The sequence below is a fragment of the Anticarsia gemmatalis genome, chromosome 6, assembly GCF_050436995.1.
Source record: "Anticarsia gemmatalis isolate Benzon Research Colony breed Stoneville strain chromosome 6, ilAntGemm2 primary, whole genome shotgun sequence".
Classification (NCBI taxonomy): Eukaryota; Metazoa; Arthropoda; class Insecta; order Lepidoptera; family Erebidae; genus Anticarsia; species Anticarsia gemmatalis.
Window position 1 is genome coordinate 7333813 of NC_134750.1, and position 26439 is coordinate 7360251.

Consider the following 26439-nt stretch of genomic DNA (forward strand, 5'->3'; position numbering starts at 1 on the left):
TCATGTTTCAGATTTGAAGCACGGAGAGATATTATTTTGTAACATGTAAATAAAGAGTACAGAGCGGAGCGATAAACGTTTTCCATTTATTTCCAGTATCGTATGAGCAGTCAGCGATCACTTACGTGTGGAAGAACGACGAGGACACGCTACGGAAGTCTCCATCGTTAACGACTCTCAATGCGTATCTCATCCAGAACCAAACCATTCCCTGCCCTATAAAAGCCAGTTGGAGAGGTAAAATACATAAATGTTCATACACATGAGTACCCAACATCGCTTATGAAATGTTAAATGAACGGAAAATATCCTACATTTCATACATACATATTTTTCCCATCCGACGGTAGATTAGTGTCCGAAGTTAGATCTTTTATTTAGAGCACATCTTATATTTTGCACAAGAGATGATCGAAATTTATTGCGTAATTATATTGAAATTCTGATTAACTCTTTTCAGCTTGGTCTTGATTTCTGTAAAAGGTTAATTTTTATGAATTTATTTTGTGTGTTATTATAAATAATGTGTAGTAGACGCTTTATAGTGTACGTTAATGCAAACACGAGTTATGGGAGGTATATTTAAAGTATCGCTAGCTAATCAGCATGTTCATTTAGGTTGTACGTCCTACCATAACGTGTATTGTGACCACATTAGTAACCATTAATACAGAGTGACTTGACAGTAGTGTACTTATAATACAATTTTGCTACCTATTACTAACATCTAAATGTCCATTAGTTAATTAAAAATGTAGAGTGTAAGAATTTATTAACGTCTTTGCAAGCAGCTGAGGGTAATTCGCTTTACGAAGAAGACGAAGAGATGACATGTAATCTTTGCCAGAGACGCTTTGAGGAGCAAGGTACATAAGTTCACCGGACGAGGCACCGTTCTGTCCGGTGTCGTCGTATTTACAATATTTATCGCTTATGTGTGAGTAAATGCGTAATTGTGTTTTACTAAAGTGTTGTAAAAAATGTGTTGTAAAATCCGCCGTGATGAGAGGAATTCGAAGGTTTGCTCCTTACGATACCTACATAATTATGTTATTTTCACTAAGCATTTATGTTGTTTTAGTTAGGTGCCATAGTTGTAATCATTGTTTTCATGCATGTGTTACATATAAATTCCATATGAGTCTGTGAGAGCATGCGTTTTCCAATAGTCCGCTGTATTGTTTTTGATGAACGTCATAATGCTACAATGTATGTTCATAACATTATATGTATGACACAAGAACACAACACGCATTACTCATACATACAGTACAGTAGTTAGTCTATAGATGATGTCGTTTGCTAATCATAGGAACTTAACTTTTAACAAGGCCTCTGAATTGAGTTACTTGGAATTTTGTATCCTGATTCGTTATTTTTATTTTTGGAATATAACAAGAAATACTCGGCGCCGCACTATGCTTAACTGTACCTAATAATATTCACTCCACAGGTAACTACAGCTGTCTAAAGGTCGACTTAATATTTACTAGAGACCGAGCGTTCTACTTTACGACAGTTTTTATCCCCGGGATTATTCTGGTCACCTCCTCCTTCATCACGTTTTGGCTGGAATGGAACGCAGTACCAGCCCGTTCCATGATAGGTAAAATATGTGGCTGGTAATCGGGAATGCTCTCGGTCTTGCATTGCATCTATTTTACTCTTCGTAGATGTGGCTGGTGCTGTCGATATAACACGCTATTGTTGCAGGTTTCGCTTGTTATATGTAAATATTTAACTTCTTATATAGTGGACGTTCTCGCCGACGAATCACATCACCAGCCTAATTCATTTTTATTTTTTTATTATGCTTTACATTTTTAGGTAATTATAGCTGCCTCAAAGTGGATCTCATCTTCACGCGGGATAGATCATTTTACTTCACCACAGTTTTCATTCCGGGAATCATTTTGGTGACTTCATCGTTTATTACTTTTTGGCTGGAATGGAACGCTGTGCCTGCTAGAGTAATGATAGGTTAGTTTAACTATTTTATTTGCTCCATTACTGACGAATACTCAGAGCTTAAGTTTTATTATTTTAGTAATAGCCTAACAAGCCTAATTGAACTAACTTAGATATTCTATTTTAAAATATAAGTGTATCTTGAATGCCGGCAATACGAAAAATATTGACGTCGTAAGTAGAAATCTATGTAATTAGAACGTTACTAAAACGCATGATAATACTTATTATAATGCAGAGCTTACAAATTATAATAAATTTTAACTTTAAAACTTATCAGCACCCGCTTCCTTTTAAAACTTTGACTACTTCGATTGTTAACTGAAAGACTATAGTCTAACATAAGGATATGTTTCAAACAGGTGTAACGACAATGTTGAATTTTTTCACTACATCGAACGGGTTCAGATCAACATTACCAGTGGTGTCAAACCTGACTGCTATGAACGTTTGGGACGGCGTGTGTATGTGTTTTATCTATGCGTCGCTACTAGAATTCGTATGCGTCAACTACGTTGGAAGAAAACGACCCCTCCACAACGTCGTGTATCGACCTGGTGAAAATCCCGTCACACAGGTGAATACAACTCGAAACATTTCTCAATTTCACTGACTAGAACGTTATCCCTACTTTACAGCTCTTTTAAAATTATGTTTATAAAGTAAACTCTAGCTGTGCACGATAACGATCTATTTAGAAAATTGTTTTGTGTGTATTGTTTGTTACGTCACTTAAGTTACATATCTTAAATATTGTAAATCGTGTGTAATCGATGTCGTTTTCTTGTCTTACAATGGTTAAACGCACCAAAATTTTAATTCGCTCTTGTTCAACAAATATAAATGTCTATATAAAGCTTCGTGAGTGTAGGTGAATATGTTTTTGTATTATTTCTCAGAATCAGTTTACGTACATGAACTAATGCCCTGTAAATACACTCACTACATTTTGCTACTAAACGTTACCTGTCCTGACTGTGGTCCTCGTAGCCTACAAGCAATTGGTTCCTAGATACGAAATATATATAACAAAGCACTTTGATATTTTATTGATGGTATTAGGGGTATTTTTTAGAAAACCCATTACGCATTCACGATGGAATTTTCGGATATGAAACTACTGACTTCATACGAAACGAATTTGGCAAATCTAATTGAATGTATCTTGAGAGAGCAACCATAAGTTCCCTCGTGAATATTTTATTTACATTTTTTCTATCTTTACTCTTTGCAATGTTTTCTTTCAATCTTATAACAACAAGACATCGCATGATAAACGAGCGCGTGCTCAATTACAGACGTGAAACGGCAATGTCATGTTGTTTGTTTTCTTTCTCTAGCATGCCTCACATCTTTGACGTATATTGCATGTATTTGGCTCATATTTTATACAAAACTTATTGGGTAAGCCCGAATTCATCACAACGAATCATTTGCAATCGTATCACTTCACAAAAGACTACTTTGTGTGGCCATAAATCATAACGATATTAATCGCGTCTCTACCTAGTCATCATTTCTTGCTTTTCATGACTAAACCCATAAATCTATGTGTTAAAAGTGTACTTATTCACTCGGAAAACATTGCAAAGATGCATTAAATGGTCCTTAATAGTATGAATCAAATGAAATTAATGTTATATTTGTTTACGGAGTGGGTGTTTCAAAGTGCATATTATCCATTATAAATGTGGCCACAACAACCTAGTCAACGTTCACGATTGCACATCGTTAGACCATCTGTCACGAGTGAACAAATTGTGTGTGTGATGTGTTCACAGCGACTGCCCGCAGTCCTGAGCAGAATTGGCATTATACTGGCCAGCCCCTTGGTAAGAACATTCGCCACATTCATTGGCACTGTCCAGACATCGCTGATATATTTCTCTTTTACGAAACCCCGCTCTTAAAGACTGATACGAATCTATTTACCACTTAAAAGTAGTATAATATCACGTGTATTTATGTATATTCACTAGGATAAGATTAAGCAGGTAAGTTTTTATTTCATTGCAAATATCGGTCATTTAAGAAGTGTATCTGCAAATTAAAAAGTGTTTTATATTGTAATTGTAATGAACAGTAAAAAAGGAATATATGCAGCCCCTGTCACCATTTTCAAACACGAAACGATTATCCAGAACGCATGTTGTAATCCTTAACTAGCTTCAGTAGACATAGTCCACGTGCTACCCACGTAACCTCACTTCAATTAGGTATTTTGTTTACATTATCCCTCTACGACCACATCTTAGTTCATTCCACGACATACAATTTTATCGATAAAAATGTAGTCTTGTGATGCATGCAACCTTCCTCAAACTACTCGTACCTACTTAACACCCATACAAGACTGACGAAGCGACATATCATAAAAGTAAATAAACTTATCATGTTTTACATAATTCTGGGAAAATAATGTAATTAAACACCATCAAGCAAATAAGAGGAAATGGTTATGCAACTTTTGGTAATAGTACGCTTATAGTTAAACTTTACATCCAACACAAAGCTTGTAAAATAACTTACTAGGTTTGATCTTATGCAGCTTCTGCGTCTTCACTTCGTACATATTTACTGTACTCTCATGCCGCTCTATTGGCGCCCCCTCGTCGCCCGCTTCCAACTACTTCGCCAACTCAAAAGCCTGAAAGAATTATATATCTTTGTCATAATGTTAACATTGATCAATTGGAGAAAGCGAGAGAGACAGGAAGTTAGCGCAGGGCAAGGTCATTGAACGTCTCTTGGCTCCAAATAGAGTGGTCGAGTAGTAAGTCATGCTTCGGCTAACCACTGGTGTACATTTACATAGGAGGCGATGGCATTCCTCCACTGGGCAAGGTCAGAGATGCCTGAGCCGGAGTGTAGCGGCGCTGTAAGTGATGTCACTGAAATGACAATAGTTTGCCCCACATCATCACCTCTGACTCTGATATCATGAAAACTAACGCATACTTTTATTTAACGCTGCTTCGGAACGCTACAGCCTGTAAGTATGAAACCACACATCAGTACCCTTTAGTACCCTTTCAAAAAAAACATTTCACAACGCGGCGTTTTACTTGCGATACTCACAAAAAGACATTTCATTGATACTATCTGAACTGTTTTATGGCTTTGTTGCGAGTTGTGTGCCCATAGAAACATTTTGATAGAGAATGTTCCCGTTTTAAAACATTTTTCAAATTTAATAAGATTTTTTTCTTTAAATGTGGCCTAGTGATACCGGTGACCTCAAGCTCAAGTTTTTTGTTACTAATATTGGCATAGACACAAAGCTGTATCTTGTATAACGTGGTATGACTGATCAATGGTTATAATGATTACAGGGAGATAAAAAGCGTGAGTCGACAGGCGCGGCGGATCTAGTGTCGTGCACTGCTTGTACAGGAGCACCCGGCTCGTGTACACACACCGCCAACAATGGCGGGGTCTCGGAGGTAATTGTCGCCACTTCTCACTAAAGCTAACATAATGTTATCCATATTTTGCGATCTGACCTACATTTCCACCTTTTTTTATTTGGAAACACGATCCACACACTACATACGGCTCGCACCAAAAATACAAGTTTACGTTCTGCACCAGTAGTGGTACCAAAATCAGAAATTGGAGCTTAAACAAATCGTGTATTTCAGAGTTATCTAGGCAAGTTTTAATTTTCACGCTGTTACATGACAGATATTAAGAAAAAGCTGATCCCCTTAATAAGCAATCATGGAGGATGCCATACCTGTATCGACATCGACACCGACACATTGTCCCATTAGCCTGTTAACCACAGTAGCGGCTTTCGGTATCATCATTCATTTGCATAATAATTTCTTTCAGCCATGTTTCGTCCAGGTTCGCAAAAAAGAACCGCCGCATCCGATCCGCGTGGCGAAGACGATCGACGTGATCGCGCGGATCACCTTCCCCACTGCCTACGCCGTGTTTCTTATCTTCTTCTTCATTCACTATAAGGCGTTTTCTTAATGCTGCCTCTACTTGTACCGCTGACGCTGGCTGCTTTGTGTGAACGGACAACTACTGTGTTTTTACATCAACTATTTATTTATCGCGACACAAATATGTATGAGATTAAACACCTCACTACTATATTACATATTTGATGATGTCAACGTCGGATTGTGATTATACCCGTTTATAGTGATCGTATTATTAAGAATTATAGTTTAAGAGACTTGAAGCAGAAAGCTACCGTCGCAGCTTTCCATAATTTAACGTCAATGATTAGATTGAGAGATGTGTGCGATTTTTCTACAGGTTTTGAAATAGTTTTCTACAAAAGTTCATAGATGGACGTTTATAATGTATATCTACGCGTTAGATTTACTTTCTTGTGAATACACGAAAACTTATGATAGGATAAAGAGGGATCAATAACTTATGTAATTGTATGAAATTCTTGTATCAATGTGATTACATCGGACTTTGTATGAAAACTTTAGGGAGAGCGACTAGTTAATCGAGTGTCGGAGTTTACACGGAATGCTGCCTTCGTACTGAAAAGTAAAGAAATCTATTTCAAACCTTATGACGGTCCAGGCGTATTTTATTGCTTTTAAGTTATTTAAAATAAATTATACATAATAGTAAGATAGCAAAAGACATGGTTACTTTTTATAATAATTAGATTATAATCACCATAGATATTAGTTTTTCCTGACAACACCTGCATACGTTGTGATAATTATAATAATATATTTACTTATTGCTTTGTAAAAGTGAGACGTAGGCTATAATTGCCGTGTTATTTGAACTAAAGTGATTAAGTTTCGAAATAATAATAATTCGAGGTAATGTAAAAAATAGCTGTAGATGCATAGATGAAGCTCAAGTCATTATTATCTTTAAATTCTAATATAAATATATTAGTTGTACCTAATGAGTTGACGCTAATTCCAGAGGTGTACAAGTTCGTGTATGTATACCGATTTTGTTGATATTGTACCATGAACATGCCTTCTACATGTCAAAGAGTTATTTTTGCCTGATATAATATTAGTGGTTAAAACAAAAAATGGTGAAAATAATGCAGGCTGTACATAATAATGAATTACACCTACCAATACGTAAGGTATACTAACCTAATAAAATATATAAATTAAAACTAGATACTTGTAAATAAGTATCGTGAATATTGTGCTGTGAGACCATACCGTCACCTTATATGTTGCGTAAGTAGAGTTTACTTCATCAAGTTAAGGTATTTGTAAAATTATTAAAATATTGTTCTCTAACATCACCATCTTAGATATTATTACGTAGTGACCACGAAAGCTAGAAGCGGATATTTAGATAGAATTAATCTAAAGCGGAACATTGTCTACTACTTCAATGCGCTTATTCGCCCCGTATGTCTGTAGGATGTGCGTTATTTATTTAAATACCTACCTATTTAACAAACACAATTATTAAAAAATACAGTTTATTATTTTTATGTAATACTTATATAAATCGAAACACCATCGACATTTATGCCTTTTGCTTGTTAAAAGAGTGGACCAAAGAGTCAACTTTTTAAAACATAGATTTTATATCAATTATTGTAATTTACAAAAACTTGTAAGGAAGAGTGTTTTGGCTGTGCTTTGAATCAAATTACCTTTTTTAATAAGTAGCATGTTTGATTCTGTAATATCATGAAGCGTTCCAGTTTTGATTACTTTTAACGGGTGGTCAAAGTTGTAGAGTACCTATGATTGAATTGATAACAACGCTTTTGCCTGTGCCTATAAATTATATGTTTGTGTCAATCCTAAAATTAGATCAGAAACTAGAGGTGTCTTTATAAATAATATCAATTGAGAATACATTTTGAATGACGCCTTATTATAAACTTCTAATAGTTATGGTGTTAAAGCTATAAATGCACTTGTTGTGTTCCACGCCAGACAGGCGTTACCAAATTAATTATTAACAATATGTTAAATAACAATTGCGAGCCTCTATCCTGTGCCATATTTGTTTCGATGTCACAACACTCGGTATTCTTATGAAGTTGTTTGCTTATGTGATCTCTTATAACACATAATATATTATATACCTGTTGCTATTATCTAATTTTCCTGTTTTATCTAACAATTTGTTAAAGTTTTATAATATTTAAAGTACAATGAGACCATTCCCTATGTATTTGGATAGATACAAAGTGATACTATTTTAAATTTGCAATGGTTTTATAGGTACTATTTAAAATGTAAGATAAAAGTAACATATCATTCGCTTTATAAGATACAACATTGTACCTAAATAATATTGTGCTATCCTGTTAAAAATGAATAATTACTTATGTAATATATGCTGCCTTTACATATTTATATATGTATAATATGCTTTCTGTATATAGGTAGGTATTGTTTATTGTGTGAAGCATTACTTAAGTTGAATAATATCATGCCAAAATGTTTGCCGATTATACTGTATGCTCATACACAAATCCTACTGAGGCAGTCTGTGAGATGGTCGACCAGTAGTTATTTATGTGAAGGTTACGTTTTGTTGTCATTCCGGATTAGGTGCTTATTTTCAACACGTATTACAAGATTGTCACTTTATTTTTCTACGTATTATTTGGACATAGTCCAAAATGCATATTCTCATGAATGTTACTTTATAATGTTTTATAATTCAGAGATTTAACCTGTTGATATTATGTTGATAATGAAGAGTCCTAGTTTATCTTGTTTGTTAACGTCATATGTTATAATGTTAATATTATGTTTCAAACTCAATATAATATATTATAAAATCGACTGCGCACGTCTATCAAATTCTACGACAGTTAAGTTTTATAGACATATTTATAAATATATTCAATCTATAAGAAATTGGTCAATATATGACGAGTCCTAAAGTTACGATTATTTTTCTATTATATTGCCTACACAGATTTTCTAGTCATTTTACCTGTGAACCTACTATTTATCACGTGTAAGATTTATAAATATGCTTTGCCGAACATGAGAGATTAGGCTAATATTATAAGCCGCTTAATTATAGGTATGATATAAGCAAGTATGATGAACTACGTAGGTATGTACCGTATATGCTGTACCATAAAAACAATAATACGAGTAGAGTCTTTATTCTTGCAAAAGAACACTGTGTTCGTGTGTCGCCTGCCTTAGGTAAAGACGCAGAGCGCGAATGTAGAGCTGGTTATCACAATTTTTCAAATTACTTTAATTTTTCATAATGTTGTCCCGAATAAAACATACAATCGCTAGTGTAGTTTTATTTATAGAATTTTGCAAAATCATAGTATAGGTATATCACGCGCAATATGAAATTTAAACTGTTAAGGTGAATTTAAATTGATCTCGTGGTGTAACCCAGCTTTGAACATAATTAGAGCACCACGAAAATGCTTCAATTTATGCATTACACGGAAAGCTTGCCAAGCATGCCATGTAAAAGCAACTTGAGCATTATTAAATTTAAGAAGCATAATAATAATATGTAATCCTGTACCTACTTATTATAGTAGTTAGTTCAGCGATGGTAAGTCACGCTACTAGATCAATGTAAACAATCCTTGTACGACACACAACTATAAAATAGCTCCAAAAGTTTAATACTATGCTATTTCTTGGTATTGGTGACCAAAATACTAATCTACCTACATTGCATAAGAAAAATAAATACCTAAGTACTTAAAAATAAGTCAATGATTCGGTTCGAATTGCATACACATTAGCTTCAAAATTGAAAAGTTCGTTTACACCAGTTTAAAGTGCCCCTCAGTTTACAACAGAAGTCGTTTATGCTATTTTAAATTCCGACTACCAGTTGCCCCTAGTTGATAAAATAATTAAGCGAATTATGGCCTTCTGCGACAAAAAAACAGAGCCGGCCTGCCGACGTGGTATAAACGAACTTAAAATTATCGTAATCTTCAAAATACTAATTTGCGAATTGTATCATCTACAAGATATTTAAAGATCTAAAACTGCTGGACTTAGTATGATTAATTGTAGATACATGTATAGCTAAATTTAGTAGGTGTAGTCTTAAGGATTAATTGTCAACAATTTGCATGCATGAAAAGACATTAGTGAGAAACTATCAAAAAATTATGAAACAGTCCTTATGTATTTAAGAATTCGCATTATTTAAAAAGATAAAGACATGTTTTTCGCCAATACAATTATTTAGCTCTGTACTCATGCCCACTAGCGATAAGCCAGGACACTGCTCTGAGGAGCCGTGCTACTACTGAAGTCCAGCTGCCTTCATTATACGCTGGCGTTTAGTTTTTGTTACAATATTAATACGTTATTATATATTTTAATACGTCGATAGCATCCTTGATGGCTCCGACGTATTTGCCAACTAACAAATGCTAGTGCGTTTCTCAATTGTAGAAATTGACAAACGCACTTGTTTGAATTTCTGCCTTATAGCCAAGGCATATTTTGCCTTGCCGCTATACGCAGGAGTTTGCCACAATGCTGCAATGTCCCTATTCGTCAGTGCGTATGAGTACCTACTAAGTATAGTCGAACAGTAAAATTTTCCTTTATATTTTTTATGGATAATCGAGTATGGAAGTCGCGATTCTACCTAAAATAATTTTCAAACAAAATGTAGTTAGCTACAAACTACACTGTAAGTTTGTAATTAACAAGAGTAAACAAAAAACTGTGTTTAATACATGGAATGATTGACTCATATATCTGTAATCGAGGATTATTTAACCATGGAACGAATAAAAGAGTTGAAAGTAGGTTCTTGCTGACGGCCATTTTCAATGTATCTATCCAAGTTTACTCACGAGCATCAAGTAAATATAATCTACAATTTTATGGTTATTTCGTTTTCTATAGCCTATTCACGGATAGCAAAATCACATAGAAATCAGTTAATGATTATATTATTCTGACTTTGTAATCTAAGATAGCAATCTATCGGTAATCTTTGGTAGAATATTGAAAATGGGCGTATAGAAATATTACTGACTGAGTGCATGTGGAGTTCTAGGTGCAAGCACATTGTAGAGTTGCACATTACTTCATATATAGACAATCATTATTAAGTCAGTAAAGCTTATTAAAGTAGAAGCAATTTTTATCATACCTATTTTTAATCGTGGAAAAGTTATCAATTTTCGATTAACAACGTACCGCGCGTAGGTAACTAGGTACTGGTTTAAATTCATTCTTATGTAGAGATAAACCTTGGATCAGCGAAGTGTTCCTTATTATGTATATACAAAAAAATATAATATTGCCTAGTACTTATAGGTACCAAACTACTTAGTTGGGTATATCCGTCTACCGATAAACAATGAAGTAACTTATACTACCTACAGTCACAATGATGTTATATCTTAATATAGTGCAGTTGATATCTCACGAACCTTAATACGGGTAAAGAAAACCACAGAACAGATCAATTAATATATCTGACAATCAACTACTTCGATACTTTTCCACAATTACCTATAGTCTGAAAAATAGATATTTCGTTGCAAGATAATAAGTATCTTTAAACTAGGTCACTCAATTTTTTAAGCTTACTCGTTACAGTTTTTAAACAAATCTAGTCATTCTTAAATTGCTATTTCATGAAAATCTATTTTTTAAATAAATAATACAAGTGCGTATATCAACACAAGTTAATTAATAAAGAGTTCACAAGCTGATAGAGTTTGCTTGGAATAGTACCTATGTATTTTGTAATCAAGCAATTAATTAGATAATAAATTAATGAAATAAGTATTCAATTAATATTTTCATAATGAAATCCGTCAAGAAGCAGTACTAAGAACGTTATCATTAAGAAGAAGGCTAACATGTACGTAGTTTTCAACAAAAAAGTGTAACAAAATAAAATAAATACCTAATGTAACGTTTTTTAAATTGTAAGTGAATTCTATCATACGCTGCATTTGTCTTGACAATGCAATTAAGATTTTAGTGAGAGCTGAAGCAGTAGATGCCTATAAAGAAGTTTGTGCCCACGTAGAAAAACTTATAATTAATTTGAGTACAATTCATTGGATCTTACGCCACTTCTTGCAATTGCGTTTTTATTTTATATTAGGCGAATTACCTGTCTACAGTTTAATTATGTACTTAAAAGATCACTGTTGCAGTATAAAATGAAACACGTGCTTTTGTAAATAAGGAAATGTCAGCGCGCTGACCGCCCGTTCGTGTTGTATTACGGCATTGTAAATAATTTTAATGTAAAATTTATGAATTACAATTTTCATCAAATAAAACACAAATTCGAGTTGAACCTGTTATTATTTGTGCTGCTCCCCGTAACCCGCTAATCAAAGACATTTTACGCAGGTAAGTAGGTACCTAGGTAAGTAGTATAATTGTTAGAATCCATCGAGAATACTGTTGTAATATAATATACAGCTTTGTTTAATCCGTACCTTTGTCACGTAATGGTAAGGGATCATAAAAGCCATTAATCGATTGAGTTTTATTGGTCTCGGTCACAGGCGAACTGAGTCCTTTTTTGACCAAGGCCAATGAATCCTTTATGTAGCAATATACCTATCATTATTATGTGTAGGAAGAAGTCGCGATGGAGTTGGACCCTAGATTTCGCTATTAACATACCTATTTGAAAAAATCATCCCTTTGTGTATATTATATTCATGGCAACATTGGACAGGCTGAATGACCTAATGTCTCATGTCCCAAGGTCAGAAAAGAATTAAAAATGTGTGGTCATGACAACCAGTGTTTTCAGACTACACCTTAGAGGGTATTTCTACCGATTTGCAAACGCTTCAAAATGATAATTATTATTGTTATACAAACAGTGGAGAAATCCGATAGAGAATGTGACTGGATTAACGAAAACGAATATTAAAATTATCAAAAATTACACTGAACGTGAAATTCAAAAATAAGTAGCACGTACCAAAATAATGCAGATCTGGCGTAAATCAAAGTGAGGAATAATGCAGCATATTAGCTGTGAGTATTAGCTTAGTTGGTGAGATGATCCGTTAGATTCAGTTTTAGAAAGATGAATAAAATAAACTTATTATTATATTCAATAGAATATAATGTATTTTGTTTTATGATCATTTACGGCACAGGTGTTTAAAGTTTACGAAAAGGGTATTGATTTCAGCTAGGTGTATTAAGTGACGTTACGAAATTGATAATTTAAAGCAAAATAAATATAAATTAAATACATTTAACCGTATAATTATTTCATTTTATTCGGCAATTTAATAATCAATTTTAGTTAGCCGAAGAATCGGAAGAATGTACCGATTTAATGTGGTTGCTTCTACCACTTTGAATTTTTATAATTACAACACTGTTGACAACTTGTCAACGAAGTCAACGAACAAAAAATCAGATAAACGAAATTATCGGATTAGAGATGAAATAAAATAAGTATTCATTAATCGATCGCAATGATTATATTTTGGTCTATATTGCAGTGGTATTTAAGACCTTTCATCAAATGGTTTCTAAGGAAAACGACAAGACTTTGCGAGTTACAGAGAATTTGTTACGGAGATCGAGTTGGTGCCGAAAGAACATGCAATGTGGAAAAATCTCTTGCATTATCTCGTACTAGAGACGTGAAAGAAGTGGTAGCATATTTGGACGACATAGTGTTGCGAAAACAGTTTGTACCTAGAAATTTCCGTGAAATTATAGATCCATCTATAGCTATCATAGTAAGAGTGAAAAAAGTTAATCCCAAGTTACATGCACCATTTATTGTATCGTTTCGGCGATCTTTAGAACAAATTTGGAGCTACAAAAGTTTAGTGAATGAAGTGGAAGAGCTACGACGCTCTCAATTTGATAGCAACAATGATGAACATGAAGAGAAACTTTTGAAATTGTGGGCATTGTTGGTCCCTGACACTCCTCTCGAAGCACGAGTGACTAAACAATGGCAACATATAGGATTTCAGGTATGACTTTTTTAAGACTTCAACTTATTAGGTTGATGCAAATATATGAAAAGTGTTACGGATAGCAGCAATTTATAAACATAAGTGCTAATGCAGTGGCTTGTTTTGATTGAACCTATTGTGCTTTCATTTTATTCATCTGTTATTTTATTGCAGGGTGATGATCCGAAAACTGACTTTCGTGGAATGGGCTTACTTGGACTAGAAAATCTCTTATATTTTGCTATGACATACCCTCAAGTTTCAAGTCACGTTTTAAGTCATTCTCTACATCCTACATATGGGTATACCTTTGCAATAGTGGGTATCAATATTACATCTATGGCTTACCATTTATTGAAGGATGGTTCAGCTAAAACTTACATGTTTAATGCTAAACCACATTTGCCTAGCATCAATTTGTTTCATAGGTTTTATTGCTACTTATTTTATGAGTTTGATAAAATGTGGATAGAATCAAAACCTCAGAATATAATGGAATTTTCAATAATCTTCAAAAAGTTCGAAAATGCAGTCAGGACTGAATTAGCTGATCCAGCATCAGTATTCAGAATAAATGTAGAGGTTGATAATATATAAACAATCTTAGTGTGATGTGAATCACAATCAAGTAGCTAATTACACTTAGACATGAATTGAAAGGAAGCACAGCACAGCTTTAATAAGACTGATTGAAAATTAAGAATTGTGTGATCATCATATTCACCAACATTTTTCAAAGTTTCATTAAAATCAAATGATAGTTATATAACTTAATAGATTCATATAAATTATGGTATGCTTCATTCATACAGAGCTTATAGCTAGCATAAAAAATCACATTTTGTGGACCACTGGCACGGAAATAACACAATAAACTATTTAGAATAATGTATAAATTTTTACAATTAGACAATGAACTTGTAAGTTAATAAGAAGTGCAATAAATACACAACTAAGTACATGTTATTATAGATTTAAGTATGTGTTGTTAAATTAGATCACTATGGGTGGAAACTCACTGTCTGCATTTACCTGGTTTATATTTAATGCACACAACATAATGACAATTATTCTTATCATCACAGAACATTATAAATTATTCTGTGATATTGTTATACAAAATCATATTATTATAATCTCATCTTAAGTACTCTAGTCTATATTCTCGACGGAAAGCATAATATCATGTAGATTTGCATCATGAAACTAAATTAACCTAAGTTTACACATTAACAATTTTATTGCAAATGAATTCAATTGTAAATTAACTGTTCTGTTTAATTGCTTTTAACAATATTAAGAGACGACGAATTATTCTACATTTTGTAGTTTTTTAAAAACAGAATTGTTGAATGACCTTAATAAAAAGATTATCTTAAGCCTTGAAACTAAGCTTATCATATACTGGTATGATGCATTTTATACTTAAATTAGTGATTTATTACACTATTTGTAATTTAATTATTTAATAAGGCCCTCACATGTAGATTATTTAGCAACCTTTTAAAACAAATGTTAGCTACACAGTCTCACCCCATCAAAGTACCAATCTGTTAATGCTTTCGCAGCAAATTCATTAGCTTTTATAAAGACTCTCTTTCGATCCTATTGTATGTTTGAAACGAAAGATAATACCTAGTAATAATATTTATTTATGAACTAAATTATTTTTCTATTTTACCAATATTACAAATACTGTATGTAAATACTGGTAATTAATGATGTCAGAATTGATCAGATGATTTCACCTTTTTATTTATAGCATTTACATGACTTCTATTTGTATAATTGGTATGCTTAGCATTAAATTGATATTGAATTGCTTCAAGATATTTATATGATTGCACAGGAATAAAAACAATGTTAAAATGATATTTTATTTTATTTATAAATAAAAACCAAACACCACGTCACAGATATTGCTGGTCATTATGGATTCAATAACTATTTGCACTATGTGTTTATCACTGTTTGCGTTGATATATCACAGACTTAGTGTGAAGTCTTCTTTAAATGAGCTATTAATGCTTACATGAAAGCAAGTCTTACAAAAATAAAAAAGTAAGTTATAAACTGATCACAACATATATACACAATAACATATGACAGATTCCAATAAGCTATCTTTAGGTAGGTAGCCATCAGAATCTGTTTCAAAGATATGAGCCACATCTACTTACTCAACTATCTAGATGGACCAGTCCCTACTGAACTTAGTTATACTAATGGAAGCAGCCATTAATAATTATGATGAGCAAATGTATCTAACTAGGTACAGTAAGTACTTCAATAATTTTACAACTCATATAAAAAGTAATATAGTATAGATTCTCTATAAATGCATATTATTATATTTCTAAATGAAGTTAAATATAATTTGTATCTGCAGATGCAAGCAACAAAAATTATTTGCTTTTCTTATCTTTTTTAGTTTCTTTCTTAGCAGGTTTGGACCGCCCAGCTTTTAGGAGTGCTATTATAGCAGTGATAGCCACTAAACCAAATCCTGCAACTCCTATTTGCCAAATCCAAGGGTGTTTGGCTAAAATGTCCAGTCCAAAAGCAATGCTTGTTTTAATCATCTCCACACACCAATCAACCAATTCATCACTAAAACAAAATATAAATTAGATTGATATTCAACTGGGTAACAATCAATCAAAGATGTTGTTGTTGTAAAATTATACTTACAATGGAGATGCAAGTAGTGGTACTGTTTCCGCTTTGGAGTTCTTGTACCAATCCTGAGCGAAAGTTACAAAAGATTTCACATCTTTCATAGGTAAATCAAATCTGTACACTTTGCCTAAGCGGAAGCTGAAATGCAGTAAAAATAAAGTAAGTGTCACATTCATGAAATTGTCTTATTGTTATAAGATATTATAGAATACTTACAAGAGAAAACTGGGTAGTTTCGTAACTTTAAATCTTTTTGCTGTATTCAATCCTGCCAAGTTAGCATCCATGCGCGCCACATTAATGCGCCCTCGCAACGTCGCTCCAACACTCTCCCATACTGCATGCAGTCTCTGACATTCCACACAGGAAGCTCCATAGCTAAACAAAATAGAAACAGAAAAAATGTATCATAAGATTTTTTTAACTAAAATGTGAGGAATAGGCAACTAAAAACTTAAAGGTGGTATATTTTTAATAATTCTATTCAGAAATCCTTACATTATAAATATTTAGTTTCTATATTACAGTGTTAAAATTTTGTATCTGTAATCTGCTAGTTGCAGGGACTGGGCTCAATGCTATTTTACTGTAATGGATAATAGATACTTACAACATAACAAACCAATCACCAGTGGTAGCGCCTGTTGCGGCCTGTGTTATGTGTTCAAATATTTTATCAGTAAGTTCTTTGACTACAGGAGACTGGTTCTTCTCCAAGAACCCATAAATCTCATTCTCATCGGGCTCACCTGTAAATAAAATTAAAAGTAAAACTTATCAAATCCAGGATTCTTATTTGATGTGATTTGAATATAAAATGGTCAGTGGGTAAGATGAGTTGGTAAGTGAAGATGAGTTGGTGAAGTGAAGATACTTTCTGGTTGTTCATCTAAATTATAAACTTGAGTGTCATAGGTGCAATAAAGAATCTTACCACTGTACAGTAAAGGCACTCCATGTCTGAAGAAAACAATAGCTGGATCCTTGGCAGGGTTGTACAGCCTAGTCAAATGACTGTTTGTAGCTTTTACTGTTACAGCACTCAAGTGCTTCTTGAAGTCCTCCTCCAAGTTTTCAAGATGCGATTCAAATTGTGCACATTTTTCACAGTTTGGTTTAGCTGGAATAAAGTATTTATTTGATTATTTAAACAAGAACATTAAACTTTCTCTGTCATATTTGATTAATTCTTATGTATTTAAATTCTAGCAACAGTATGCTAATTAAAAAACAATAACGTGTCACGCCACACCGGCAAACAAGCGATAAACCGAATAAATATTATTTTATTGACCTTATTATTTTACTCACTGAATAAAACAATTAGTTTTTCTTTATCCCTGATCAATTCCAAGAGATCATCATCGCTAACACTTGGTAAAGTTTCACTACTTGAATTTATAACTGAGAAGAGAAGAACTATTAAACACACTTTCAGCTGCATTTTGATAAATCAAATTACAAATTGCTAATGCGTTCCCCTTAGTTTAGTAGGTACGTCATCTAGATTAATGAAAAATATTTAATGTATCTATGTTACAAGTAAGTAACAAATAAAAAATCTTTAATTCTAAGTTGACCGAGTAAACTTTTTTAGAAACTTTCTTTCATGACTCTTGTCCTCGCGTCGCTTGTAAAGATTTTGAAGTTTCGATTTGACAAGGCACTTCAAAGCAGTAAATTCATGACACATGACAGAACAGTTTGACGTACATGGCTTTGCCGTAGCCAGAGAAACTTACTAAACTTAAACTGACTCTGCGGAGTTTACGGTCAACTTCAATAGGTACAACACTACCAGATCCATAGGAAAGGAACATTTTCTATGAACTTTTTTTTTATGTGAACCATATTTGAAAGATTACTGTCACTGTCAGTTACTAGTCAATGTCAAATCAAACTGTGTCATGTCAAATCAGGTTTTTATTTATCTGTGGTGATGTGAGATGGTGGTATTTTTGAACAAATAAATAATAATTTATGAGATAAATACTCGTGTTTGATAAGCAAACCAAGAGCTTGACAAACTATTGTTACAGGTACGTACCCGGTTTATTCATGAGATACATTTAAATTGATATTGACTGAATATGCTAAGAACAACAGGTGAAGGTTTGGCAGGCTCAATGACACTTCTTTGCTAATTCTACGTCCTCCCTTTGCATGTAAACATGATTGCCTTGTGAATGTTCGATCTAACAAGGTATTTGATATAAGTCGTCTAAGCTCCTTATAGTGCAGTTAGAATTGTTGCGCTGGTTCTGTGATAGAACGTTGTTGATGTAAGGCTGCAAAATACATTTATGAGGGTCAAGAATGAGTCATAGTTTGTAATTTGGGACTGCTGATCTAATCTTCACCTGCTATAATCCTGTTGCACACTTATTATTGTTATTCTTATAGGAGATTACGAAAAAATGGCGGAAGTTGAAGAAAAAGTTGTGATGACCCCTAAATCCAAGACAGCTAATTCAACTACTCTGGTAATTGAAAGGAAGGCGGTGGAACCAGAAGCCAGCGATAAGATCCATGTAGCTGGTGGAGACCACACAGGAATTATCATAAACAAAGAAAAAAGTTATGGTAAGTTCACCTCATCTTTATTTATATACCATGTTTGCATTAAGGTCTTCTTAAGTTTAATAGCATTTATTGTCTAAACATTGTACTTCTCAATAAAATTTATATCATCAAAACTAACCGGGTATCTCTTTGGATGTATTTGTAAATTAATTTAACAGACCCCTCCACCACACCTTAATAGGTGTGTCTAAGAGGGGATAATAGATAAATTAGGGTGGGCCCGCTTTGAAATAATGGCTCTCCTGGTATTTATTAACATACCATTATGTTAATGCCTCTAATGGAACTGAATGTTGATAAAAACACCTAATATTATAATAGTTGAATCTTATTAGATTATTGTTTAGGTAGAATTTTTGAGCAATAACTAGGCCAGTAAGAGGAATAGTATTGTACAACTGTATTCATAAAATATAATTAATTAAATCTTATTGGATTTTGTAGTTTTTTGAGTAATTACTGGGTCACTAAAAAGAGTCATATTGAAATCCCATATCCAATGAATAGTTCAATAGTAGGTCAGGGCTTACATCAGTAATGTTATAAAAGAGAATAGAACTATGTATTCTATAATCATAATACTGTTATAGCTTTGTTTTGCCATGTTTTATAAAATTCTAGATATTTATGTCAAATTGAGCCAAACATGTTATTATAGAATAGCTGATAAGCCAACCACATGAGGGTTATCAAAGTACCAATTGACCTTGCAGTTTCCTGTGACCAGTTTTACTTATGCTATATTTATCCTTATTTATTATGACACAATGATTTATTGGTTTCGCTCTCATTATCTTAAACTTAATACCAAAATACAGTATAAAATAATAACAATGATGCTTTCTGTCTTTATTATTGTATTATACTTACAGTTAGAGAATATGTATTATGAATCATTGGCACAAAATAATATTTTTGTTATTTCCGAACTGGTATTTGTGGAACAGAATAATACAAGATTGCTTAGTAAACATTCTTTTCTTTAACAAAACCAGAAAACACATAGCTTTAAAATACTAATAGTGCATTATTTTTAATTCTCATTCTGTCCCCAACAACTTTAATATTATTGAAATTATCAATGTGACATAAACTATTCAGTATGACTAATGTAACAGTTAAGTATGCTTAAAGCACAATAAAAAATTAGCATTCATTAGACTTATCAACTCATTAAGCAAGTGCAAGACAATGACCATTGTGCTTAATTGGAATGATAATTGTTTGGCGCCTACATGCTAGATAAGAAATGGTTGGTCTTTGAAATATGAATATACCACTTGAACAAGCACCCTTAAGGCGCTTGTGTTGGCGGTGCGAGAACACAGAACCACGGTTGTTCTAAATTGACGACTAGGGAATTATAACAATAAAACACCTGACGCCTGTTCTATGTATGGTACTGTATTCGGATACACACACACACACACAATACAAACTCGGGGTCTTATATAGACTCGGTGTGAAACAAACGCTTGCGACTTTTAATTTAGCACACAACGCCATCTATCGAGCGTCATGACAAAAAATTACATTTTATTTTTTATTACATAAATATTTTTGTACATATTTTACTTTTTGTTGTTTTTACATATTATTTGTATTATATTGTCTGAACATACCGCCCACCAAGGGCATTTAGTGGCGAAATGTCCTTCACATTGTTCTATAGTATAAATAGTTGTTCTACTCAGCTGATAGCTGACAAAAAATACATAACAATTTGAACCCAAACATAAAATCAATCTTAAAATTAAACACATCAGCAATAAATAAACAGTTGATTCAGTTTGTAAATATTGTATAAATTTTGTATAAGTGTAAATAATTCAAAAAATATATCAGTCTTGTGCAATTGGTAAAATACAAAGTTTAGATGTGGGCCTTTTCAAAGTCGATGATTTGGTACGTAGTGTGACTACACGGGTTATATTATCCTGACCCGGATGCTTTTGTATGACTCGACCTAATGACCATCGGCATGGTGGCAGGTCATCTTCTTTAATGAGTACAATGTCACCAACATTAGGTTCTGGTACTTGTACAGACCACTTGTACCGATTCATGAGGTTTGACAAGTATTCATTCGACCATCGACGCCAAAATGATTGTAACATTCGTTGAACGAATTGCCAACGAGTTAAACAGCCTACACTGGTACCTTCATAATTGACGTCAGGTACGTTTATAAGTGGCTCGCCAATCAAAAAATGTCCTGGTGTTAGTGGCAATGGCTCACTAGGATCAGTTGAACTAATAATACTTATTGGTCTCGAATTTAAGCATGCCTCTACTTGTGTCAATAATGTGCTCAGTTCCTCATACGTAAGAGTCGACTCACCAATTACTCGCTTGAGATGAAATTTTGTTGATTTCACCCCTGACTCCCATAAACCACCAAAATTTGGTGCATGGGGAGGAATGTAATGCCATTCAGTACCAATTGCTTCCAGACTCTCTGCTATAGTAGACTGAAAAGCTGATAGTTGTTGCAGTTCTCGGTCTGCACCAATGAATGTGGTAGCGTTATCGCTCCATAATTTTGCGCAATGCCCTCGACGTGACACGAAACGTCGAAATGCAGCCAAAAAAGCCTGTGTACTCATATCGCTTACTATCTCTAAATGCAAAGCTCGTGTGCACATACACACAAATAGGCAAATGTACCCTTTGTATGAGCGGTGCCCGCGGCCCTTGGAGGTTCTTATATTTATGGGACCAGCGTAGTCAACCCCACTGTGTAAGAATGGACGTGCTGGGGTGCAGCGAACAGCTGGTAAAGAACCCATGAATTGATTTTTACAACTTGCTCTCTGCTTAGCACAGGTAACACATTTGCGTACGTGATGTTTTACGAGATTTTTAACTCCAATGATCCAATATTTTGTCCTTAAATAATTAATCATAAGTTGTGGACCGCCATGCAAAGTTTTATTATGAGCATCGGCCACAACAAGCTCTGTGAAATGAGACTTCTTTGGCAAAACAATTGGGTGTTTAGTTTGTTCTTCTAATAGCGACTTTTCTAACCTACCTCTAACTCTTATAATGTCCTTGTTGTCCAGATATGGACATAAAGATTTTAAATCACTAGTTCTAGTTTGTAAATAGCCCTTTTCTTTTAATTGTGTGTACTCAGTTTTAAATATATCCTTTTGTACTATTTTTATACATGTATTTTGTGCTTCTTCTATTTCTATCTTTTGTAAATAATTTTCCTGATTTTTGCCCTTATTTAAAAAACGACGACAGTAAGATACTACTCTTAATAGTTTCGTTAGAGATGAAAACCTATCAATAATGGATACCGGTATTGTAGCTACGTGTGTTTTTATAGACTGTTCTAAGTTACAGATCAAATCTTTTGGTCTACTATATAAAATTTCTGTATTCCCTAAAAAAGATGGACCTGAAAACCATATTTGATTTTGCACCAATAAGTTTGGTAGTAATCCACGTGAGGCGCAGTCTGCAGGGTTATTTGCACTTGAAACATGAAACCATTGAGATGAATCTGTTACATTTAATATTTCAGAGGTGCGATTGGCAACAAAAGTCTTCCATCTGCTGGGATGGCTGTTTAACCAGGCTAACACAACAGTGGAATCGGTCCATGCTATAATTTTTTCCCTTGGGATACTTAAGATTTCAGCTGTTTCGACTAATAATTTAGCTAGCAGTACCGCACCACACAGCTCCAAACGTGGAATACTGACTTGCTTAATGGGAGCGACTCGTGTCTTTGCAACCAGCAGTGAGACGTGTACATGACCTGTGCTATCCGTTCTACGCAGATATATTACTGCAGCATATGCTGCCTTGGAGGCATCACTAAACCCGTGTAACTCCAAGTCATCTTTAGGCTTAGTGCCAAGCCAGCGAGGTACCTGAACTTTGCTAACTAGGGCAAGGTCTGCTCGATAAGTTGTCCACTCGTTCACCAAGTCTGTACTAAGTTCTGTATCCCAACCAACTCCTGCGAGCCACAATTTCTGAATAAAAATCTTTGCCAGAATTACTGATGGAGCTAACCAACCTAAAGGGTCAAACAGTCGAGCGATTTCAGAAATTACAGCTCTTTTGGTGACAGGAGCAGTCAATGCTGATGGGAAATTTACTGAGTACTGGAATATGTCCTCACTACGATTCCAGGTGAGTCCTAAGATTTTTATTGTACTATCAAGTTTTAATTCTATGTCCTTTTGTTCTTGTATTTCTATATTGTTGTCCTCTAAATTCTCTTTTTTGTTCTCTATTTTCTTAGTTGTACTTGATTGACCTAATTGTTCTCTGGTTCTATTTATTTCAATTGTTTTTATTACTTCTAACATCTTTTGTTTATTGCTATTCCATTTCTGTAAAATAAATCCTGCCTTGCTTAGTAATTCTGTAATCTGTTTGTATATTTCAGCACCTTCTTCAACACTATCACAACCCGTCATCAGGTCGTCCATGAAGAAACAGTTTAAAACTTTATCCATAGCAACTGGATACTGTTCTCCTTCATCGTACGCTATTTGATGGAGTGTTCTAACTGCCTGATAAGGAGCAGAGGCTGTGCCGAACGTAACAGTCAAGAGCTCGTAGTCTGTGATTGGTGTTTCAGGACTATCACGCCAGAGAATACGCTGAAACATCGTATCTTCATCCGCCACTCTTACTTGACGATACATCTTGACGATATCGGCCACTAGACCTATAGCATGTAGTCGCCATCTCAGTACTGTGTGTCGCAAATCTGCTTGTAACGTTGGCCCTACCATCAAAGTGTCATTCAAAGATACGCCTTTGTTGTTCTTCTCAGACGCATTGAAGACTACGCGGACTTTAGTGGTCGATTTATCATTCCTGACTACGGCGTGGTGTGGAAGATAAACCGCTTCTTGTTTTTTGCTATCATTTTTCTCTACTGCTCTCATGTGTCCTAAATCTAAATACTCCTTTATTACCCTACTATACTCTTGCTTAAGTTCTATATTTCTACCTAATCTTTTTTCTAATGACCTAAATCTAGCTTCAGCTATGCCCCGTGAATTGCCAAACTTACATGGTGGATTTGAGTCTCGGAATGGTAGTTTGACAACATATCTGCCTTCACTATTCCTTTCAGTAGTTAGCTTATATAACTCCTCGCATCTTTCCTCTTCTGGTGTAAATAGCTGTTTTGTGCTACCTTGTTCTTCGATTTCCCAAAACTTCTTCAAGAGCTCATCTTCCTTTATCTGCGCATGCATGACGCTGATATTTCTTGTCCTTGCATTGTAAACATCAGAGGGACAAACTGAACCTGAAATTATCCATCCCAAAGTAGTGCTCTGAGCTATGAGAGTTCCAGCAGGGTTCTTCTTAATGCCTTCCTTTATGATGGAACTGTAAACATCTGCTCCCAAAAGTAGATCTATCTTATTGGGTACATAGAAATCTGGATCTGCGAGAGACAAATTTGAGCCGAGCCAATCAAAATGAGTTAAAGTCATATGACGTTCAGGTAAGCAGGATGTAATTTTACTCAGAACATATGCATTGAACTGATGCTTGAAGTCGCTATCTACTCGTGACCTTATCGATAAGCTAACCATATATTTTGCTAAAGTTGTTCTGTCACTGCCCAAACCCGAAATGATTCCTTGTATTGGAATCTTTTTAAGGTTAAGCAATTGTACTGTGGCTTCGGTTATAAAGCAAGCCTGCGACCCTTGGTCTAGCAAGGCGCGAACTATCTGATAATTACCCGACCTGGACTCGGCTTTTATTAGCGCCGTGGCTAACAAAATCTGTCTGGGTTTGGGTAAAGTATTGGTTGATAGACACGAAATTATTGGTTTATCGATTACGTTAGAGGAACTGGGCTGATCTACTAAAGAGGTAGTGGCTACATTATTGATCTGAGAGCTTGGTTGTTCGAGATGCAGCAAAGAATGATGTCGTTTTTGACATATTTTGCAAGTACTTGGAGCCTTACAAGTATATGTGGTATGATTACTTCCTAAGCAGTTAAAACAAATTTTGTTTTGTGCTACAAATTCACGTCTGCTATTAATTGACTGATTTGCAAACTTCTTACAAAAGCAGAGTTTATGGTATTCAGCGCAGAATTCACACCGCATGCCAGACGCATTTGTAACCAGCAAGGACTTCGATTTTTGACCTATAGTTCTATTGACCTGGTGGGCTGCTGTTTTAGCAGGTTCTATAAACTCTAATGCTCTAAAACGCGTTTCTAAAAATAACCTAAATTGCTTAAGCGTTGGCAATTCGTTACTATCGGTGGGACTTACAGTCAATTCCCACTGTTTGCGTGTCTCTAAATCTAATTTATAAACTACAATATGAATTATAATTATATCCCATGTACTCACATCCACTTTCAAATTTGTAAGTGCATTTAGGCAATCATTGGTTGTATCCAACAATTCTTTGAGAGCCGAACCTGACTCTGTAAACATGCGCCTTTGGCCAAATAAACGTTTAAGGATACAATTAGCTTGATATTTTTTGTTGTTATACCGTTTCTCCAAAATATCCCAACATTGAGCATAATTAGCGTCACTTATAGGAGTATGCCTAATCAATTGCTCGGCTTCCCCAGTAAGATGATTTTTCAAATAATGAAGCTTTTGACAATCATCCAAAGATTCATTTTTATGTACTAAGGCTATAAATAAATCATTGAAAGTGACCCATTCGCTATAATTACCTGAAAAAGTAGGTATGGTAATTTTGGGTAATTTTACAAAAGAATTTGATGATTTTCTAGATGAATTGTCACTAGCCTTTTCTTGTGGTAATTTAGCAGTAAGTTTATTTAGCATTGTTTTCATGAGTGATTTATAAGTAATGTAATTGTCTTCTGTAGCGTCATAGATATCCACTACTTCCTGACCAATCTCTTCTACATCGTAACTTTCATGTATCCTTGAATTAATATCTTTAAATTTTATCCAATCTTGTTCTAAAAGTTCTTGTCTTGTTTCTATGTACTCTAATGTAAGTCTCTCTTTCGGACTCTTCTTAAAATTAATTAAACCCTTTTGTATAACAACTTGTAAATTCCTTAACAGATTGATTAATCCTTCCATTTTTATGAATTTAATTTAACTGTAAATAAACTTTAATCAAAATATTTAAATCTACAAAAATACTTTAAAATAAGCAAAGCTTTCTAAAATATAAACACAAAGCTAAATTAACAGCTTAAGCAAATACGTGGAGTAAAGCCAACAAAACATAAACCAAACACACAGGCAAACATAAAATATAAAAGTAAAATAAAAATACAACAAAAAACTTAAAGTTAAAACCAACAAAAA

The 26439-nt window shown here is 34.1% G+C and overlaps 5 protein-coding genes across 21 annotated transcripts in view; 3 read left to right on the forward strand and 2 right to left on the reverse strand.

Moving 5' to 3' along the window:
- The window catches only part of pHCl-1 (pH-sensitive chloride channel 1), a 75806-nt gene extending 63584 nt beyond the window's left edge, over positions 1–12222 (forward strand). For 4 of the 13 annotated variants that reach the window (XM_076115544.1, XM_076115546.1, XM_076115548.1 and 1 more), the window contains 7 exons: positions 97–237; positions 1454–1606; positions 2331–2545; positions 3750–3800; positions 4784–4846; positions 5301–5411; positions 5803–12222. In XM_076115544.1, the coding sequence (XP_075971659.1) occupies positions 97–237; positions 1454–1606; positions 2331–2545; positions 3750–3800; positions 4784–4846; positions 5301–5411; positions 5803–5949 (881 nt within the window). In that variant the 3' untranslated portion in view covers positions 5950–12222. Of the gene's footprint in view, positions 1–96; positions 238–791; positions 867–1453; positions 1607–1827; positions 1981–2330; positions 2546–3749; positions 3801–4783; positions 4847–5300; positions 5412–5802 lie in introns of all 13 variants that reach the window. The other 9 variants (XM_076115543.1, XM_076115545.1, XM_076115549.1 and 6 more) reach the window with 6 other exon arrangements.
- A 1063-nt stretch (positions 12223–13285) lies between these two features.
- Positions 13286–15739, forward strand: LOC142973633 (ELMO domain-containing protein 2). Its single transcript, XM_076115556.1, has 2 exons — positions 13286–13885; positions 14042–15739. The coding sequence occupies exons 1-2, from the start codon at positions 13373–13375 to the stop codon at positions 14462–14464; spliced, it is 936 nt and encodes a 311-aa protein (XP_075971671.1). The 5' UTR covers positions 13286–13372; the 3' UTR covers positions 14465–15739.
- Positions 15731–18212, reverse strand: LOC142973631 (protein disulfide-isomerase A4). The gene is made up of 6 exons (XM_076115555.1): positions 17858–18212; positions 17481–17666; positions 17157–17295; positions 16763–16924; positions 16559–16684; positions 15731–16477 (listed from the first exon to the last, which is right to left on the reverse strand). The coding sequence occupies exons 1-6, from the start codon at positions 17988–17990 to the stop codon at positions 16273–16275; spliced, it is 951 nt and encodes a 316-aa protein (XP_075971670.1). The 5' UTR covers positions 17991–18212; the 3' UTR covers positions 15731–16272.
- Positions 18213–18435: 223 nt separating this feature from the next.
- LOC142973635 (uncharacterized) overlaps positions 18436–26439 on the forward strand; it is a 33736-nt gene continuing 25732 nt past the window's right edge. For 3 of the 5 annotated variants that reach the window (XM_076115558.1, XM_076115562.1, XM_076115563.1), the window contains exons 1-2: positions 18436–18585; positions 18950–19129. In XM_076115558.1, the coding sequence (XP_075971673.1) occupies positions 18964–19129 (166 nt within the window). In that variant the 5' untranslated portion in view covers positions 18436–18585; positions 18950–18963. Of the gene's footprint in view, positions 18586–18670; positions 18829–18949; positions 19130–26439 lie in introns of those variants that run through there. The other 2 variants (XM_076115561.1, XM_076115559.1) reach the window with 2 other exon arrangements.
- Positions 19168–26208, reverse strand: LOC142973634 (uncharacterized). The gene has a single exon (XM_076115557.1). The coding sequence runs from the start codon at positions 26206–26208 to the stop codon at positions 20971–20973; it is 5238 nt and encodes a 1745-aa protein (XP_075971672.1). The 3' UTR covers positions 19168–20970.

Bases quoted from the DNA above. Each gene is read 5' to 3' on its own strand.
- LOC142973633 (XM_076115556.1), top strand. From the start codon at position 13,373: ATGATTATATTTTGGTCTATATTGCAGTGGTATTTAAGACCTTTCATC. The intron at 13,886-14,041 runs GTATGACTTTTT...ATTTTATTGCAG, and splicing joins GGCAACATATAGGATTTCAG to GGTGATGATCCGAAAACTGA.
- LOC142973631 (XM_076115555.1), bottom strand. From the start codon at position 17,990: ATGCAGCTGAAAGTGTGTTTAATAGTTCTTCTCTTCTCAGTTATAAAT. The intron at 17,667-17,857 runs GTGAGTAAAATA...ACTTTATTCCAG, and splicing joins AAAACTAATTGTTTTATTCA to CTAAACCAAACTGTGAAAAA. The intron at 16,925-17,156 runs GTAAGTATCTAT...TATTTTGTTTAG, and splicing joins GGTGATTGGTTTGTTATGTT to CTATGGAGCTTCCTGTGTGG.
- LOC142973634 (XM_076115557.1), bottom strand. From the start codon at position 26,208: ATGGAAGGATTAATCAATCTGTTAAGGAATTTACAAGTTGTTATACAA.